The sequence below is a fragment of the Bubalus bubalis genome, chromosome 11, assembly GCF_019923935.1.
Source record: "Bubalus bubalis isolate 160015118507 breed Murrah chromosome 11, NDDB_SH_1, whole genome shotgun sequence".
Taxonomy (NCBI): Eukaryota; Metazoa; Chordata; class Mammalia; order Artiodactyla; family Bovidae; genus Bubalus; species Bubalus bubalis.
Window position 1 is genome coordinate 20,711,605 of NC_059167.1, and position 20,723 is coordinate 20,732,327.

The 20,723-nt window shown below is 38.6% G+C and overlaps 1 protein-coding gene across 6 annotated transcripts in view; it reads right to left on the minus strand.

Moving 5' to 3' along the window:
• Window positions 1-20,723, minus strand: part of PCNX1 (pecanex 1) — a 186,047-nt gene that overhangs the window by 128,805 nt on the left and 36,519 nt on the right. For 5 of the 6 annotated variants that reach the window (XM_025295267.3, XM_025295268.3, XM_025295266.3 and 2 more), the window contains exons 3-5: window positions 14,135-14,240; window positions 8,006-8,051; window positions 7,102-7,191 (exon numbers count right to left, since the gene is read on the minus strand). In XM_025295267.3, coding sequence (XP_025151052.3) covers window positions 7,102-7,191; window positions 8,006-8,051; window positions 14,135-14,240 — 242 coding nt within the window. Of the gene's footprint in view, window positions 1-7,101; window positions 7,192-8,005; window positions 8,052-14,134; window positions 14,241-19,946; window positions 19,969-20,723 lie in introns of those variants that run through there. The other variant, XM_025295271.3, reaches the window with a different exon arrangement.

Here is a 20,723-nt window from a genome sequence, read left to right on the forward strand (position 1 = left end):
GTTGGCCAGTCATTCCAAAGGGCTTCTTTCTATTTCCCGGCTAAAGAAAGAAAGCATTCTACTAATGGAACTGAACTTCCAAATCTTCAACGAACCTCAGAAAAAGTTCTATGGACTATCAACAATAAAATAAGAAGCAATAAAGGATTACATTTAAAACAGACCTGGATTTCTGGAGAAGTTCTGTCCCTAACCTAGTAACTGGGTAAAGGCGGGTTACCTTTTCAAGCCTCTGCTTCCTCATCTGTAAAATGTGATATCAATCTCACCATGGGATAACTGAGTTAATAACATACTTGCTTAACACAATGCCTGGCACAATTAATGGTAGCTATCATTATTTTACCTAACTAAATTTAAAGTCTTTTTGAAAAACTAATATAATTGATTTTTCAAATCCACAAAAACAGAGTAATCAGAAACAAACAAAAAAAATCAAAAGGTTGACCAAGGCCCAAACAAGATATGGTATAATGATAGAAGACGTCTTCCTGTTCACAATGGTTGAAAGTATTAAACTAATAATTACAGGGCAAAATACATTTTATCTTTTACCACTGATGCAGCAATTAAAAATGCTTCATGAAAAAAAAATAAATATCCCCCCTATATCTGTAAGATTATTCCTTAACCCTTCATTTAGGGCAGAGATTAGTGACATGAGTTGTCATATATACTATACACACACAAAGATAGATAAAAATATAAATAAACCCATCTATCCACCTACCTACATTGTCATTTATCTTGAAACATAGCTTGATAACCAAACTGTACAATAGCTGATTTTTTTATATACCTTTTAATAGACAAGGATTGCTGAGTTTGCTGTTAGTTCAATAAAAAGAAATATTATTGTCTTATTTGTCATAACTGAATAGGAAAAATACAGTAACAGAGTCTATAATAAGTCAGACTCTTCCCAGTAGTTACTTTAAATAATAAAAGCATAATTTTCCCCCTAAGATTAATATAAATTAAGAATGACTTCTAGAAATATTTACGGACTTCAAAAAAAGCTTAATATAAGTTAGATGTAAACAACTAAAAATCTAAACTAGAGATACTCTCTAGAAGGTACCATACAAACTGTGATTTTATAAATGACCTATTAGGCTTTATCTTGTGTCTTAAAGTCCTCAAGATAAGTGAAACCAATATTTTTTTCATCTGTTCAAAACTGTACCACTATAGTTGGGTTCTTATATTCTCTAAAAAACCCAAATTTAAAAACCATTTACTTTTCTATAGTATTAATTTATAATGTTATTTTTAAAAACTCTCAATATATATCCCTATTAAGCAATTATGGAGTGATGTAATATTCACATTTCAAGGATATTTTATAAAACAAAAACTTAACTGAGCAAGTAGTTGAAAATCACCAATTCTAATATACAATAGACTTTAAAAAATACCAACTCCCAAGACATTAATGAAGCAGAAATTTAAGTTTTTCATTTTAAAAGACATAGCCAAATTTAATTTAATACATTTGTTTTATCCAGTATTGCTAAATAAACATATCATAATAAGTTTGACTCTGTCAGGAAGAATTTTAGGTGGTTTTAGGAAATTTTAAGTAAACATGCTTTCTTAAGACATTTTTTCTTCCTGGTAGCAATACTGTCAAAGACAGGATCAAATCAACCCAGCGAGATACTATCTTTCACCTAGTTAAGCTTTCTTCCAGTGACCGCTACTAGCAGTATTCAGATTAAGAAAGGCATCTTACACACTACTCATGGTGTGCAAACTGGTGCAACCAGCCTTCTACAAAGAAATCTGTCAAGGTAACCAAAAACCTTCAAAAAGCATACCTACCCTTTGACCAATAATCTACTTCTAGAAATTCCTGCTAAAAGATAAAATCAGATATTTGTACAAGGTTCTGAAAAAGATTATTCATGTAAAGGACACCAGAGGTACAAGGTGATAGGTAACAGAGGAAGTGAGGATAAAGGAAGAGAGGTGGACTTTTTAGGAATATAAAAGAAATAAAGCAGTTTGCTTTTTATAATTGCTGGGGATGATCTAGAAGAGAGGAGGAAGTTATGATTTTTGTTTATAAAAGTAAAATGTTAATTCTATAAAATCTAGTTAAGTATGAGGAAGAAAATATTTACATTTCTGCCACTGAGATAACTGTTAATATTTTTTGGTGTATCACTTTTTTCCTTTTTATTGTGATATAATTTACATGTCATAAAACTCACCCTTTTAAGAATAAAATTCAGTGGTTTTTAGTATATTCACAGATTTGGGCACTCATGACCACTGTCTAATTCCAGAACATTTGCATCACCCCAAAAAGAAACTTATACCCATTATACTCATTTCCTTCTTCAGCCCCTGGCAACCACTCCTGTCCCTATGAATTTGCCTATTTTGCATGTAAACGGAACTATATAATATTCCAATGTGACTTTTTGTATCTGACTTCTTTCACTTTTCATGCTATATTATGTATCAGGACTTTATTCTTTTATGGCTAAATACAGTATATTACTTTCAACATTCCTAGGAACATACGCACACATACCCTTAGTATTCTCTTAAACTCTTACAGAATGGAATCATACTTTTTAAAATAATTTTATTTATAAACAGTTTTTTGGCTCTGCTGGATCTCTGCTGCTGCACGGGCCTTTCTCTAGTTGTGGCGAGTGGGGCCATTCCTAGTTGCAATGTGTGGGCTTCTCATTGCGGTGGCTTCTCTTGTTGCAGAGGCGGCTCTAGGGCTCATGGGCCTCAGCCGTTGCAATATGTGGGCTTAGTTGTTGTGGCTCCCAGGTTCCAGAGCACAGGCTCAACAGCTGTGGCGTGTGGGCTTAGCCACTCCGAGGCATGAAGGATCCTCCTGAATCAGAGGAGGCAGACTCTTCACCACTGAGCCACCAGGGAAGCCCAGTCATGTTTTTTATATAGTGCCATCTTTTTCACTTTAAATATTTTCTCATATTATTGTGTAATCTTTGAATACATTTTAGTACCTGCATAGTGTTATTATTAAGACAATATAATTCATTCAACCTTTTTATGGCATGTTTTTATAGTTTTTTGTTTTAAGGAGTTTAAAACAACCTCAGATGAAATTCACCAAAAAGTAGTCTATAGTCATTGTTTTCAATTATTCTCTTCTGACATGTATTCTACTCCCACCCCATTAAGAAGCTATCAAGGTCACCAACATCCTCTGTGCTATGAAGTTCAATGGTCAAGTCTCAGTCTCATATGACTTGGCCTACCAGCAACATCTGACAAAGCTGATCCCTCTCCTTGAGATGTGGGGATACACCCCTCTACCTCACCAGTTGCTCCAATTCAGTCTCCTGGATCTATCAGACTGCAGTGGCTCAGAGCTCGACTGTTGGAACGCCTTCCTTTTTCTACCTATACTCTCTCTCTCATACGTCTCATCCAATTTTCTGGCCCCCTAATAACTAAAATTCAGAAATACCTTGTAATTAGTTTCTCCATCTTCTACCTGGCCTCAGTACTCACACAGGGATGGACTAGAGTTCTGATCTTGGGTAGTGAAGACATGAGTGAAGCTGAGGAGGGAAACTGCAGATAATCCCCTCTTAGAAAACATACCTGACACATGCCCACAACCTCAGTTTTCTCCCAATCATCCTGAATCAGGCTGATAAAATGAGTGCCAACTAGTCAACTAACTGCTAACCAACTAACTAAAGGTCACTGTCCTGTAAATCCAAAGCAGCCAGAGAGCCAGCAGAGCCTCAGCTATTTAAGCCAGAATCAACAACAGCCACTAGGTGGTGCCAAACCGCAGCCCAGACCTACAGGGATCTGGATCAGGGAGCCAGGCTGCCTGCACTCCAGGCCCAGCCAACCATACAGGCATTCCCTGCTAGTTCATGAACTTCATATTAACCCAACCCCACGTCTGACATAACTGAATCTTTTTTTTTTAATTTATATCCTGAAAACTCCTAAATTTAAAACCTCAACCCAGATTTCTTATCTAAAATCCAAGCCTAATGGATTATCTACTAATTACTGTTATTTAGAGATCCTACAGCAACTCATACCTGATATGCCCAAAATGAACCCCTTCTCCTGCCCTTCACCATGCTCTCCCCTCTTCTAAATCTGCTCCTGCTCAGCTTTCTCCTTTTCAGTTAATGGAGAATCCATCCTCCCCATGATTTAACCCCAAAATCTTAGAGTCATCTATGACTAGTATTTCTTTCATGTGCTATTTCCAAATTCATCATATCCTTTCGTTAACATCTGCCACAGTCAGACCGGGCTTCCCTGGTGGCTCATCTGGTAAAGAATCCACCTGCAATGCAGGAGACCTGGGTTCAATCCCTGGGTTGGGAAGATTCCCTGGAGAAGGGCATGGCAACCTACTCCAGGATTCTTGCCTGGAGAATCCCCATGGACAGAGGGTTGCAATGAGTTGGACACAACTGAGCGACTAAGCACACACAGTCAGACCACTTCTCACTACCCTGATCTGTGCTCTGATTATTGCAATAATCTGCCAACTACATCAGCCTCTGCCCCTTTTAATATACACTCAAACAATACAGGAGCCAAAATGACTGTTACAATGTAATAGAGACGATGATATTTCTCTGCTCAAAACTCTATACAGCTGTTCATCTCATTGGAAACTGAAAGCAAAATCTCTAAAATGGCTTACAAGGGACTTCCCTGGTGGTCCAGTGCCTCTGCGCTCCCAGTGAAGAGGGCCTGGGTTCGACGCCTCATCAGGGAACTAGATCCCACATGCTGCAACTAGGAGTATGCATGCCACAACTAAAGATCTTGCATGCCCTAACAAGGGCCCAGGACAGTCAGAGAAATAAACATTTTTTAAAAAGTAAATAAAAATAAAATAAAATAAAATAAAATAAAAAGTAAATAAAACGGCTTACAAGACTCTAATTTGGCCCCTCACTAACCCTGTAGCGGCCACGCTATTCTGACAGGCAGGTTCCTACACTGGGACTTCTGCCTGTGCTGGTGCCTCTGCACGAGGCAGTGTCCCTCCTCCCAAATATCCTGATCAGCTCATTCCGCCTTCAGGTCTCTGCTCTCAGCAAGATTTCCCCTCGACCATTCTGTAATATTTAAACTTGCAATGCCCACAGCGCCCACCCCACCATTCCGTATCCCCTGTCTCTATTACTGCATACACATTTGATTCACAGTAGCATGTTTCCATACTAAGGGTATGAAAGCCACAACGGTAGAAAATTCTGTCTGTTCATCAACTGATTTCTAGTACTTAGAATGGTATCAGGCACACATGAGTACTCAATAATTGCTAAATACATGGGGAAACTGTTATATGATAAAAGCAAGTTATAAAACTGTATGAAAGCAATATAGCATAGTGATTAAAAGCAGAATTTAGAACTAGATTTGAACTACACAACTGCTACTTTGCAGATGGGTGATTTGGGGCTAATTTCTTATAACTCCACTCCTCCGTAAAGTGAGAATAATAACACTGTGAACTCCAAATGTCTGTCATGAAGATTAACTGGGTGAATGCACAGCAAGATGACCTAAACTAGGGTTTGATTAACTAAGGCCTGTAGAGCCAAAGTGGCTTTCTGCCTGCTTTTGTAAACAGTTTTAGTATAACGCAGTCATTTTCACTCATTTATAGGTTGTTTACAGCCTCTTTCACTCTACAACAACAAAGTTGAATAGCTGCAACACAGACCATGTGGCTGACAAAGCTTTAAAGGAGAAGTGTGCTGACTCTTCACAGGACAACAGTATGCACTCGGTGACCGTATATGTCATCACTGTCTACGTCAATATGTACCTGCCAGGGCAGATCTATGTGAATATAATTCCCAACCTGCCAGACTACAACATTCTTGCTCACACAAGGTACTTCCCAGATGAAAATGAAGAGACCTATGACCTGTAAGTGCAGCGGAACTAGCCCCTCTAAGATCACTACCTACCCAGATTCTGAGACACTGCTGATTACGTATTATACAAAAGAACACTGTGATTCTCAGAGATGAATTCACCTTTCCCTTTTATAAGAAAATAGCTTTCAGACCACACAGTACATTCAACTGCATTTTCTAAGGGGAGGGGACAGGCTGTGAGGGGTGGTCCACCAAAGCAAATAAATAATGATGAGGTACTGCAATTCTCCAAAAGCAATTACAGTGATAAACCTAAAATTCTAACAAAATATCCTTGTAAGAATCATACCTGGGTAAAACACTAAATTAGTGGGAAAATGTCTCCATTCAATGATCAATTTGTAACCCTATAAATAAGTTTCATAATGAAGTATAATAGGAAATTTATCAGTTGGCCTGCCTACCAAACATCACCCATAAGCTAACAACAAAAAAACAGGCTGGAAATAGGGAGACAGGTTTCTAATCCAATTCTGGCTCACTGATTATATAACCTGGGATAATCTCAACTGGAAATGGATATGGCATATCCATCCTTTCATGTCTGAAAATTAAAAATCAAACTCAGAAATGTGGCAGTTCTTAAAAAAAAAAAAAAAAAAAGAACTCTATAAAATTCAAAGTACTCATATACAATGAAATTGAATAAGGAGAAAAAAAAAATCACTTAAAACCAAAATTTACATTACAAATCTGCTACAAGAAGACACCATGTTGGAGGCAGACAGTTTCTCAGTAAGTCCAACAGCAAGTTATTTCTCTGTCAAACACACTGTTGTTTCTGCAGTCGGGCAACATATGCAGCAGTTGGCATTTAGAGGTCATACTGAATGGAAAAGAACAGCTTTACACACGAGGTTATCAGTAAGCTAAGCAAGATGCTCTGACCAACTAAAGGAATAGCAGATTCTTATCTCCCATCTCATATTCATTCTACGGCATATGCTCACAAAGTTTCTCTGTTTACTTGGCAGAACATGTGAAGCTGATTCCAAAAGCTCTGATTACCTATAACACTGTGCTACTGCTATGCTGGCGAATCAGTTTATTTTCATGTTTCTAGAAAGCCACACTAAATTATTACAAACTTCTGCCAAAATATGAGCAGCACATGGCAGAAACTCACCCTGGTCATCACAATACCTGATGCTGCCATGAAGTAAATTGTTCTTACCTTGTTCTTCACTTCCCTCCTTACAAAGACTAGAGCTCTGGCCCAGACTTAAACTGATATCATCAGAAGTCTTAGCGGTGTCTGTATCTCCTACAAAGTCAAGAGAGACCCAAGAAGACATTATATTAAAAGTAAAAGCTGTACAGGTGGCATAACAACGAAGGACATAAGAGAGCATAGTAGATATTTATTAACTAAAGCAGTTTTTGTATCAGGGGTTATAATAAAAGAAGATGCATTAAACTGATAGGAAGCATCATGGACTGTCAGATCACATATGCTATAAACCAAATATGGAAAGGCCTCATAATACTAGCTAATACAACTATTTCTTTCAAAAGAAGTTTTAAAAATGAAATGCAGATTATTTAATAACTTGCAACAATTTAAAAGTCCCTCCCAGGAAAAATCAGAAAGTTATAAAATTACAGGGCAAAATAATAATGAATTTATTTGACATAGATATATTGAATAAATAAGATATATATGATATATTGGAAAAAAAATTTTTTTAGTGTCTTATTTGTGCCTAATTTAAAGGTTTCACATTAAATTCGTTTTCTATGAACCCCACTAAAACCCATGAAAGCACTTTCCCTCAAGGCAAAGAAGCAAAGAAGTTTCTTAAAGATCAAAATGTACAATTCATACAGTGTAATCCAAGTGATTAAAATACTATTATGAAATTTGGATGATAAAAAAAGTGAAAGTCACTCAGTCATGTTGAAAAAGGACCACAGTTTAAAACTAGCCATCTTTAATACAAGATACATAATTTTATCCACAGAATAATTTCAAGAATAATTTTTCATTACCTGTAAATACACGATACAATTAATTATCTCTACTACGACCAGAAAAGAATGGGAAGTCAGAGGTAACGTTCAGGGGAGACCACACCCACCTTTAATAGTCGCTGCTGTTCCAAGACGAGAGGAGCCAGATCCAATCTGAAAACATGACATGAAGTGAACACAATGCTAGCCACGCCATCAGCACAGACTAGCAAGACTATCAGGTGAAATGATACTGTCAAAGCAAGTCCCCAGTCACCTTCACCAGAAGGCCATGACACATCAGCGCCACACTCGGCTGCAGCGTGTGCAGCGCGCCTAGCGCACACAAGCCGGACACTGGAGCCCGCGCCTGCTCAGGGCTGCTGAGCCCCCAGGGGGACAGCCTCCAATCTCAGACAATCTGGGTCAACAATCGTTATCAGTTTCATATTGCATCATGACACGTTCCAGTGATAAACAAAGCAAAACTAGGTGTCAAGTTTACCTGAAATAAATGTAGACTAATCAGGGATTATAAAGGGAAAGTATGGAGGATAAAACATAGTAACAAAGAGCAACCTAAATCTTCCTGTCAAATTCTTAGTGCATCAATATGTACTTTCCTGAGTTTCAGGCAGAAAGTTCTTTGTAGGCTGTTATAACACATTTTTTAAAAATAGTAATAATTAAATAAAAACTAAGGCATTTAAGAAAAAGGAATTTTTAGCACAAACTCTATAAACAGAACACTATTATAAATCTGTGGGGTTTTTAGGGCTTATACTCAAGATGGTATACGATTTCCCTAAAATTTTATAACCATTATATGTAACAATCACATAAACAAACACCACAAATTCCATGAACACATTAAGGAAACCAAATATAACAACATGACAGTTACTAAATCAACAAGTCTGAGTAGTTCTTGTTATAATCTGTTTTCAAGGGATTCAAGAAGAGAACAGTCAAGCAAATTTAATATCTTTATACTAAAACCAAGAACATTCACAGAATACTTGCATTTTGCCAAATCTTTCCCTTCAACTGATTCAACTGAACAGAAGTATACAATGAGAAATTTGGTAAAAGTATAGCTAATAATGACTTTAAAGGGGCATGAGGGACTTTCTTGGTCTGGACGGCAATTAAATGGGTGTACACTTTATGTAAAAACATACTGAGCTATACACTAATATGCATACACTACACATATGAAAGCTATATGTCAGTGAAAAACAGCAAAAATAAGCATATGCATATAGGTTAAAACTACTAATAAGCAGTATAGACAAAAAAATGAGCTTTCCAATATTTTTGAACAGTTTATTAAGTTTGATTCTCCTGCTTTTTCCTGATATCTGCTTTCAATTAGCCACAAAAAGCACTGCAATAGACAGAGAGAAAAAGGCCCCAAAGGCATTTTACTGCAAAAAGAGTTTCATTCTAAACACACCTGCTAAATAAATAAGTTAAAAAACCAACAAGTTATTTTTCTACTAGAATAATAAACACATAACTTTCTACACAGAAGCTTACAAACAAGCAAGCACACCAGGAAGTACCATTTCGTGGCATCCTTCTACGAATTTAAACTTTAAAAAAAGAAAAGTTTTTTGAATATGCATACAGTAGTCATTTGGTCACAACCTCCAAGTGTTTCCTTTTTCTCTCCTTAACAAGCCTCTCATTTTGTTCAAATGTTGGACATATATCTTTTGATTTATGAAGAGAGGACCCAGACTGTAATCTAGGTGTGTGCCCTCATTCTGGTCAATGAACGTATCAGAGAGTCTACTGGAAGGCTTTGGGGAAAGACCTCCCTATGTCTGAAACGATGACGACCAAGGACAACTCTGCCCCAGACTGTCACCTGCTTCTTCACTTTTCAACAGGATCATAATTGAAGCTGCTGTCTGTGCTCATTCTGCAACTCTGAGAGAAAGCCAAAGGCCTTGGGAAATTCCAACCCAGAGCCCTAATAATGTTTAGCTGCTGAACAAATGCTATACAACCAGCTCCAAATGTAGATGACAAACTCCTATTTCTTTAAGTCACTTAATTAGTTGAGTTCTATTACTTGGTGACAAAAGCAATCTTAACAGGTACAATGTGTGGTTATATTTTTATCCTTCATGCTTTTCTGAATTGTTTCAAGCTTATCCCCCCAAATATAATGGGGTTGTTACTGTTCTCATGTGAAACGTAAGGGGCTGAAAATATAAACCACAGTACATACAAATAAAATGCAGCTTTCAAGTTTTCAAGATGTTCACTGCAGGAAACATTTAATAGTATCAACATTCATGATATAGTCAGTGAAGAGAGTCAAGTGCCAAATAGCAAGCACACTAAAATCTCTTTGTTTAAAAACTTTTTTTTTATTATGACATTATAGATGATTTTATTTTCTTCTTGCTGCTTTCCTTCATCTGCTAACTTTCTAAAAATAAACACATTTAGAAAAGGAAAAAATTAAGAAAAAAATGGTATCTGCATACACTTAGAGGTGAAGTTTTCCTTAACAGATCTGCACAAACTAAAATGCTCCAGTGTTTCTTCTCTTTGAGAAGGACCAAAGGAAAGTCCAGGTACAATTAAGAACATCAGAGAACAAAAATTACTTCTAACTAAAGGCAATCAGGCAAGGCCACCTCCTCCATGAAACCTTGCCATCTCTCTAGCTGGAAACATTTATTTTCTCCTCGGAAATCATTAGCTTAGCCCCTTTTCTGTACCATTCCTATGGCAACTATTACTTTGCACCTTTTACTTATATTTCCTTAGTAATATAACATAACTTCAGTTACTTATAGATATCTACTATGAAATTGAAATGGCAACCCACTCCAATATTTTTGCCTGGAAAAGCCCATGGACAGAAGAGCCTGGTGGGCTACTGTTCATGTGGTCGCAAAGAGTTGGACACAACTGAGCATGCATCAAATTGCAAACTCTTTGCGGGTAAGACCCACTCCACGTCCCAGACAAGCAAAATGCCTTGAATACTATCAGGCACTAAAATATTTTAAGGAAGGTAAGTGACAGAAAGAGAGGAATATAAGCAATATAAGTTTAAAAAATGGGAGTGGGGTGGGGAAATGCAGACTAGAAGACGGAAAGGAGACGGGCAGCAGCGGCATGAAGGAAGGAGCGTGACTGTGATGCCGCAGTGCTCAAGGCTTCACTCTCTAGCACTGAAGACATTTGTCAACAGCTATGGTCACGCGTAGTGAGAGCTGTATAATCAAACATGTACAAGAAACACGGCATCTTTGTATTGATAATATCTCTACCAATATACAAAAAGTCCAACGTATTTCCTCATTTCAGCTTTCCTAAAGGATAACAATAATTATGTCAATAATTTCTTTTGTTATAAACAGTTTAAAACTAAAACACCAAAATCCAAGTAGCACAATAGCTTCTGACATCTGCCCTTTTTAATACAAGAGTTAATATTTTAAGGAAAGCCAAATCAGTCAGATGTGCTATGCATTTAGGTGCAGACGTAAGTTAATTATATTCAAGATGGGACTCCCTCCCTAAAACAAGTAGGGCTGAGACAGGATAGGGGCAGGACACAAGCTTTAAAAGAATGACACAAGCTTTAAAAGAATGACACAGCCCATGGAAATGACATAAAACGGTAAGAACCAACTAGGTCCAAAATTCTCTTAGAATACTTCTCTTAGACCTTGGGCCTTAGTACACACTCATCGAAATACATCAGCAAGGGAAGGAGGAGAGGGTGAAAAGAATGGGGAGACTGGGATGACACATATATACTACCAAGTGTACAACAAACAGCTAGTGGGAACCCCTTCATGAATCACAGCCTTGTCGGGGCAAAGGGACTTGCATAACTCAATGAAGCTACTGAGTCACGCCACTGTGCAGAGCCACCCAAGATGGATGGGTCATAATTGAAGAGTTCAGACAAAATGTGATCCACTGGAGGAAATGGCAAAGCACTCCAGTATTCTTGCCTTGAGAATCCCATGAACACTATGATAAGGCAAAAAGATACGACACCAGAAGCTGAGCCCCTCTAGGTTGGAAGGTGTCCAAAATGCTAATGGGGAAGAGTGGAGAGGCAATCACTAATATAGCTCCAGAAAGAATGAAGAGGCTGGGCCAAAGCGCAAACGAGGCTCAGATGTGGATGCGTCTGTAAAAGTAAAGTCCAATGCTGTAAAGAACCATATGCATAGGAATCTGGAACGTTAAGTCCATGAATCAAGGTAGATTGGACGTAGCCAAGCAGCAGATGGCAAGAGTGAACATCAACATCTTAGGAATCAGTGAACTAAAATGGATGGGAATGGGTGAATTTAATTCAGTTGACATTAAATTTACTACTGTGGGGAAGAATCCCCAAGAAATGAAGTACCCCTCACTCAATAAGAGTCTGAAATGCAGGACCTGGGTGCAATCTCAAAAATAAGAGAATGATTTCAGTTCATTTCTAAGGCAAATCATTCAACATCACAGTAATCCAAGTCTATACCCCAACCACTAATGTCAAAGAAGCTGAAGTTGACTGTTTCTATGCAGACCTACAAGACCTTCTAGAACTAACATCAAAAAAAGATGTCGTTTTCATCACAGGTGATTGGAATGCAAAAGTAGGAAGTCAAGAGAAACCTGGAATAAGGCAAGTTTGGCCACGAAGTACAAAATGAAACAGGACAAAGGTTAACAAGAGTTTTTTCCAGTAATCATGTACAGATGTGAGAGTTGGAACATAAAGAAGGCTGAGCACTGAAGAACTGATGCTTTTGAATTGTGGTGCTGGATAAGACTCTTGAGATTCCCTTGGACAGCAAGATCAAACCAGTCAATTCTAAATGAAATCAACCCTGAATTTCATTGGAAGGACTGATGCTGAAGCTCCAATACTTTGGCCACCTGCTGCTAAGAGTGAACTCACTGAAAAACACCCTGATGCTGGGAGATTGAAGGCAAAAGGGGAAGGGAGCAGCAGAGGATGAGATGGTTAGATAGCATCACCGACTCAAGGGGCGTGAACTTGAGCAAGCTCCAAGAGATACTGGAAGACAGAGGAGCCTGGCGTGCTGCAGTCCATGAGATCACAGAGTCAGACACGACTTAGTGACTGAACAACAACAGTGGGAACCTGCTGTATCGCACACGGAGCTCAGCTCAGTGCTCTGTGATGACCTACAGGAGTGGGATGAGTTGAGGGGGGAAAGTCCAAGAAGAAGGGGATATATCTATATATATAGCTGATACACTTTGTTTTACAGCAGAAACTAATACACTAATGTAAATCTATTATCAGAGAAGGCAATGGCACCCCACTCCAGTACTCTTGCCTGGAAAATCCCATGGATGGAGGAGCCTGGCGGGCTACAGTCCATGGAGTCGCAAAGAGTCAGACACGACTGAGCGACTTCATTATCTCTATAGGGTTAAGTAATAGGAAACTACTTAACCCTATAAAATTTGACAACACCATACCCTGGGCTTCTCTTACCTTCTGAGACGGTCCACACTCTATCTATGGAGTGTGCTTCCTGCCTGAATAACACTTCTTTTGCTTTACTATGGCACCTCTTGAATTCTTTCCTGTGTGAAGCCACGAAGCCACGAAGCCACACTGGCAACTGTCCCAGGGACTCGGATGTGACCTGGGATGTGACCACCCTCTCATGCCCCACTCTCTTTCCTGCAACAGGGCAAGTCTAATGGACACAACGCCAAGAGTATAGTTACCAAAGGTGGCTAGCCACTGCTGTCCTTTCGTCAGCCTTACCAAAAAAAAAAAAAGTAAAAGGTGTGGCTGTTTAAAAGTTTGTTGCAAAATCGTAGGCTTACTCCCCAGGGTAATATGCCAATATTTTGTCAGTAAGAAGAAAGTGCGGGTTTAATTAAGAATACAGAAAGTGCAGCCATATTTAAGAACTAAGCCATTTCATTCCACAAAGAGAGACTGAGATGTTGCCAACACAGACATTGTGAAGGTAAATAAGTACAAGCTCCTAAGGGCATTCACCACAACTATCTTGATCAAAACTACCCCAGGCAGTGAGCATGTGGTATGTGCTCAGCAACAAAGTACTTAATTAATGTGAAAATTCTGTGTAATAGTAATAAACAATGATCAGTAAACAAATCAAAAAATTATCAGCAAGATAAACCCAAACATCAACTGACTGTAACAGACCAGAGAACACCTGAGACCACCATCGGGAGGAAGGAAAAAAGCAAAATAGAACAGCACAGGTTCCTACCTGGTTGCTTGGATCCAAGCCAGCATAAGAATTTCTTGAACTACAACCAACTGGGGGTGTGGCCTCTCGAATAAACTCAGCCATTTCAATTCCTCCACCAGGATCACTGTGGGAGAAAAAAAAGAGAAAAAGAGAGTAATTGTCCTTATTCTGACACCAATTGTTTTCTTTTAGTTTGTTTTTTAAGTTATACTTTTTTTCTGTAAAACTAAGAGGTTCACATATTTAATACAGCAAATAGAAAAATTTGCTTCCTTTGTAAATCCAATAATTTGAATTATTCTATAACCACGTCACTATTCCAAAATATTTAAATCTCTCTCCCAATCTCTCTACATCCACTCAGTATTAGAAACTGGCCTTGATTATAACTGTACCATATAATTGTACCATACTAAATATAGCATGCACTTTATGATATATTGCACTCTATGATATACAAGGACTTCCCTGGTGGCTCAGATGGTAAAGCGTCTGTCTACAATGAGGGAGACCCAGGTTCAAGCCATGGGTTGGGAAGATCCCCTGGAGAAGGAAATGGCAATCCACTCCAGTACTATTGCCTGGAAAATCCCATGGACAGAGGAGCCTGGTAGGCTACAGTCTATGGGGTTGCAAAGAGTCGGACATAACTGAGCAACTTCACTTTCACTTTATGATATATGCCATAAAACCACTGTAGCAAAGAGATGATTTGCCTTTTGTTTCCCAACGGCAAAGAGAAATTGGTCAGAAGGTAATGAGATCTTACACAACCTGTTCTCTCCAAGAGTACAGTCTAAGCTGCCTAACACAATAAAGAACATGCATGAGAACGATGATTCTGGTCAAGCTATTTGTATCTGTACTTCAAAAGTTAACAGAATGTCACTGGGGCACTAACTTGTTTTACAGAATTGGAAACCTAAGATTTTAGATTTGTATGTGCTGAATTAGAAGGCACAAGTTTAAAAAACTGAAATGATGCTATGTAGTAAAAACAGGCATTGCTGCTGCTGCTAAGTCACTTCAGTTGTGTCCGACTCTGTGCGACTCCATAGACGGCAGCTCACTAGGCTCCTCTGTCCCTGGGATTCTCCAGGCAAGAACACTGGAGTGGGTTGCCACTTCCTTCTCCAATGCATGAAAGTGAAAAGTGAAAGTGAAGTTGCTCAGTCATGTCCGACTCTTAGGGACCCCATGGACTGCAGCCTACCAGGCTCCTCCGTCCCTGGGATTCTCCAGGCAAGAACACTGGAGTGGGTTGCCATTTCCTTCTACAATGCATGAAAGTGAAAAGTCAAAGTGAAGTCGCTTAGTCGTGTCCAACTCTTCGCGACCCCATGGACTGCAGCCTACCAGGCTCCTCTGTGCATGGGATTTTCCAGGCAAGCGTACTGGAGTGGGTTGCCGAAAAATGGGCATTAGAAAGACATAAGAGAAAAGTACTAAGTTCAAGTAACTGAGAAGTCCACTTAAAGTACTTAAAGATAATGGCATCCCAAAATAAGGAAAAAAGATCACGACAAATTTCAAAGCACTTAAGACCATTTTATAATAACGTTCCTCTAGAACAAACTTTTAGAATAATTCAGGTGGGAATACCAGACCACCTGATCCGCCTCTTGAGAAATCTGTATGCAGGTCAGGAAGCAACAGATAGAACTGGACCTGGAACAACAGACTGGTTCCAAATAGGAAAAGGAGTACGTCAAGGCTATATATTGTCACCCTGCTTATTTAACTTATATGCAGAGTACATCATGAGAAACACTGGGCTGGAAGAAGCACAAGCTGGAATCAAGATTGCCGGGAGAAATATCAATCACCTCAGATATGCAGATGACACCACCCTTATGGCAGAAAGTGAGGAGGAACTAAAAAGCCTCTTGATGAAAGTGAAAGTGGAGAGTGAAAAAGTTGGCTTAAAGCTCAACATTCAGAAAACGTTCAGAAAAAAAACATTCAGAAAAGATCATGGCATCCGGTCCCATCACTTCATGGGAAATAGATGGGGAAACAGTGGAAACAGTGTCAGCCTTTATTTTTTTGGGCTCCAAAATCACTGCAGATGGTGACTGCAGCCATGAAATTCAAAGACGCTTACTCCTTGGAAGGAAAGTTATGACCAACCTAGATAGCATATTCAAAAGCAGAGACCTTACTTTGCCAACAAAGGTTCATCTAGTCAAGGCTATGGTTTTTCCTGTGGTCATGTATGGATGTGAGAGTTGGACTGTGAAGAAGGCTGAGCACCGAAGAATTGATGCTTTTGAACTGTGGTGTTGGAGAAGACTCTTGAGAGTCCCCTGGACTGCAAGGAGATCCAACCAGTCCATTCTGAAGGAGATCAGCCCTGGGATTTCTTTGGAGGGAATGATGCTGAAGCTGAAACTCCAGTACTTTGGCCACCTCATGCGAAGAGTTGACTCATTGGAAAAGACTCTGATGCTGGGAGGGATTGGGGGCAGGAGGAGAAGGGGACGACAGAGGATGAGATGGCTGGATGGCATCACGGACTCGATGGACGAGAGTCTCAGTGAACTCCATGAGTTGGTGATGGACAGGGAGGCCTGGCGTGCTGCGATACATGGGGTCGCAGAGAGTCGGACACGACTGAGCTACTGAACTGAACTGAATTATTATCATAATTATCATAATCCTATCTTTTGCCCCAAGTTTTTTATTCATTCTACCTGATATACAGTCTATGAAATTTTTAGCTATCATTACCAAGGATAAAAGCTCTAATATATACGCTGAGCATTATTGTGGACATAGTTTATTTTACCATTTGGCATCTAATTCAACCTCCTTGTTAACAAAAAGAAAAAGCAATCCCAAATTCTTCTGGTGAATCACCTCAACCCAAGCTCTCATATGGCTGGGGTAATGCTGACCCCTCTCTCAGGGTTAGGGGGAAGCTCTACTGGCCAAAGTCAATCAGCATATCCCAATCTCTTGGTCTAAACAATTAGTAGTTCCAGAATAAGCACATGACCCAACTCAGGTCAGAGCACTTTACTACTGAGAGAAGAAACTTCTTTGTATCTGCTTGTCTTAAATGCTGAGAAGAAGAGTCACAGAGCTGCTGCAGCCATTTTACAACCGTAAGGGGAGAACCTGTCTGAGGAACCAACTAAAAGAAAAGCACAGCCTCGTAAAAGGAACCAGAGTCATGAAGTTACTTGAAATTCTGCATACTGCCATATCTGATGACATCCCTTAAACAGAGACTTTTCACTATTGTGAGCCATAAATTATCTTAACCCTGTTTAGGTGGGATATTCCATCAACTGTAATCAAAAGATACAGGTAAATAGAACCTGCTTACAAGTACACCTTCCATTTATGCATTTGTCACTAAAGCTGTTTGAATTCTAGTGTGTTTTTTTAAATTAATGGTCTAATAATCATCATGTCCTTATTCGCTTACTGGGTCCCTAAGTCTAGGCCACTGACTACAGTTGGCTAATTAATGTCCAACAATGGAAATTAGCTTTCTAACTTTTTGTTAGTCACTCAGTAGTGTCCAACTCTTTGCGACCCCATGGACTATAGCCTGCCAGGCTCCTCTGTCCATGTGATTCCCCAGGCAAGCATACTGGAGTGGGCTGCCATTTCCTTCTCCAGGGGATCTTCCCAAACCAGGGATTGAACCTGGGTCTTCTGAATTGCAGGCAGATTCTTTACTGTCTGAGTTACCCATCTATAAAAACAAGATATAATGGAACTCAGTTATGAATATGAAGGCAGACTCCGCGTACAAATGTCCATGTGTGAGAAAACTGAAATATGTTCAAGTATGCTGGACATTTGGTGTTAAGTCACACAGGCTATCTAGGCCAGAATGAGAAATACTTTTCTAATTTGCCAAAATCTTAAGTGTGTATATACAAGCAGTTATCACCCACTGAACAAGTGATGAGTGATAACCAGCAATATTACTGCTAACTCCACTGGAAAGCATCCTCTAATTCAGATTGCAAAGAATCAGAAGATGGTGAGCAAGGTGAAAACCAAGGAAAAAATGTTCGATACCACAGAAAGGACAGACAGCTCTCATCTTCCCTAGTACCTATGCATCAGCTGTAATGATACGTAATTCACATATCATACAGTTCATCCACTGAAACTGTGCGATCTGATGATTTTTAATATATTCATAAAGTGAATGTGGTGAGGCATCCATCCCACAGTCAATTTTAAAACATCTTTATCATCAAAAGCAAACCCATTTAGCTGTTATCCCACCGCCCTCTTCCCATCAGCCCTCAGCAACCACTAATCTTTTGTAACTGGCTTCTTTTACTTAGCACAATGTTTTCAGGGTTCATACATGGTGTAGTATGTATCAGTGCTTTATATCTTTCTCTGGCCAAATATTCCATCGTAAAGATAGGACACATTTTGTTTATTAAATCATCAGTTGATGAATCATCTTTCTTAGTTTTATATATCACTTCTGAGAGCAAGTTCAAATGATTCCAATTAGAACATAAAATTAATAACAAAGCAAAATTTACTAAATATTTAATATATTCTAGTCACAGGCGCACATGTTTTATTTGCATTTTCTCATGAAACATTCCCCTAAAATCTATGCTATAAACACTATCATCCTCATTATACAGATAAAAAAACTGAAAACTGAAAGGTGTAAAAACTTCCCTAAGTTCTCAGAGGAGCATACAACGTAAGCCAAGTCAATAGTATATGGAATTCAGGTGGGAAGGGAGGACACCAATAATACTTACTCAGCACTCTACAGTGTATTATCATAGCTGTTCTTTCTGCTTTTCTTCCTTACACACGAGAATGTAGATATTCATAATCAGTAAGGACTGATAAAAGATTTGAACACCAGGTCTAAGTCTAAAGGCCACAGTCTAAGATATCAATAATGCCTTTTAACAAATAGGCACTCAAGTTCTCTTTCCAGTTCAAAACAAAAAATAAACTCCATTATCTACAGAAGGTTTCTTAACATCAGCACGATTGACATTTCAGGCCACGTATTCTCAGCTGCTGGGAACCACCTTGTACATTCTTAGGACGGTTAGCAGCATCCCAGACTTCTATCCGCCAGATGCTGGTAGTATTTCTCCCTGTGATAACCAAAAGTGTCTTCAAATATTGCCAAGTATCTCCTGTGGTGGAGGGTCATCTCCAGTGGAGAAAAAATAATCTACATCTAATGCTCAATGGTCAACACTGAGTGGAAGGAGGTACTTAGGGAGAAAAAAAGATGAAAGAAAAAACAAATAGTTCTTTTTATAGAAAAAAACTAAATCCTCTTGCCAACTTGCTGTACCTTTCTCTTCTCTACAAATTAAGAAGCAGAACTTTTAGACAGTTATCAGTGTCCTAATATATAAATTGACTGAGTAAGAATTTTCTTTACCAGTAAGGCTTGTAGCTTTTCAGCAATGGTGATTTCAGCACATACCTGGAAAGTAAGTAGCTGACAATTCCCACAGAAGCAAAGTGGCCTACTGCAGTAAGCAGTAGACCGAACTGACCAAATCAGGGAATCGCTACCTTTACAACTTAATTTCCTCATTTGTTTAAAAAACAAACAAACAAAAAACAGGTACAGGGGAAAGAGGAAAGTAGAAAGGGTCTAATCTGAATTATAAAGATGTCACAAATCAATTTGTTGATAACTAATATCATTAACAGCTCAGGCTTTAACTAGAACTTCACAATACCACCTCAGTACTAAATTTACAAATCTAATCAAGACCACAAGGATGTTCATAAAAGCATAAATAGATAAAAAACAAAGTCCCTAAACAGAATAAATCTTCAGAAAATTTAGCCTAAAACTCACCTGAGTATATTTTAAATGGATCCTTAATTTACAATATTGCAAGCATCACTGCATGAGAAAGAGAAAAAAGATATATTCTGTTTTCACATATTCACATTCCAAAATTCAACGTGCTAATTTCCTCTCCTGAAACGTTAAAAATGTAGTACATATATAAATGACGCCGATTCTTTAAGATCAAGGTTTAAGATCATTATTTCTGAGCTGCCATACCTCAGCCAATGGCAACCAGAAGCAGCAGCAGTCAGCCCTACTGCATTTGCTCATCCATGCAACAAACCGACAGCTCTAATGTACCAAGTACAGCGAGAGGCTCCGAAAATCACTGCATTTGTTTTCCTGTTCATTTCTGTTCCTCAGAACAGAGATTTGTAAGTGGGAGAGTGAGGGAAAGGAGATGCCAAAAGCAAATTCCGCAAAAAGGATCTTATTTAATGGTGACGCTTCAAGATACTCTCTTTAAGATTAAAGAAAGACAAAGATGTACACCAATACTATTTCAATTTAACCATGTGTTAGAAGTTATAGCCAATGAAAAGTTAAATAAGAAGAATAAGGCATAGAAAGGAAGAAATAAAACTGTCATCATTTGCAGCAAATCAAGAAATAACCTACAAAATTTTACCATTAATAAGGGAGTTTAATAAGGTTGCCAGAAACAAAGTAAACTACTACATTTAAAGGGACAAAAACAAAAAGTAATTAGAAAAGGTTGATAGAATTTAATAAAAGCTATGAAAGCCTTTTAATGGAGAAATGATAAATCTTTACTGAAAG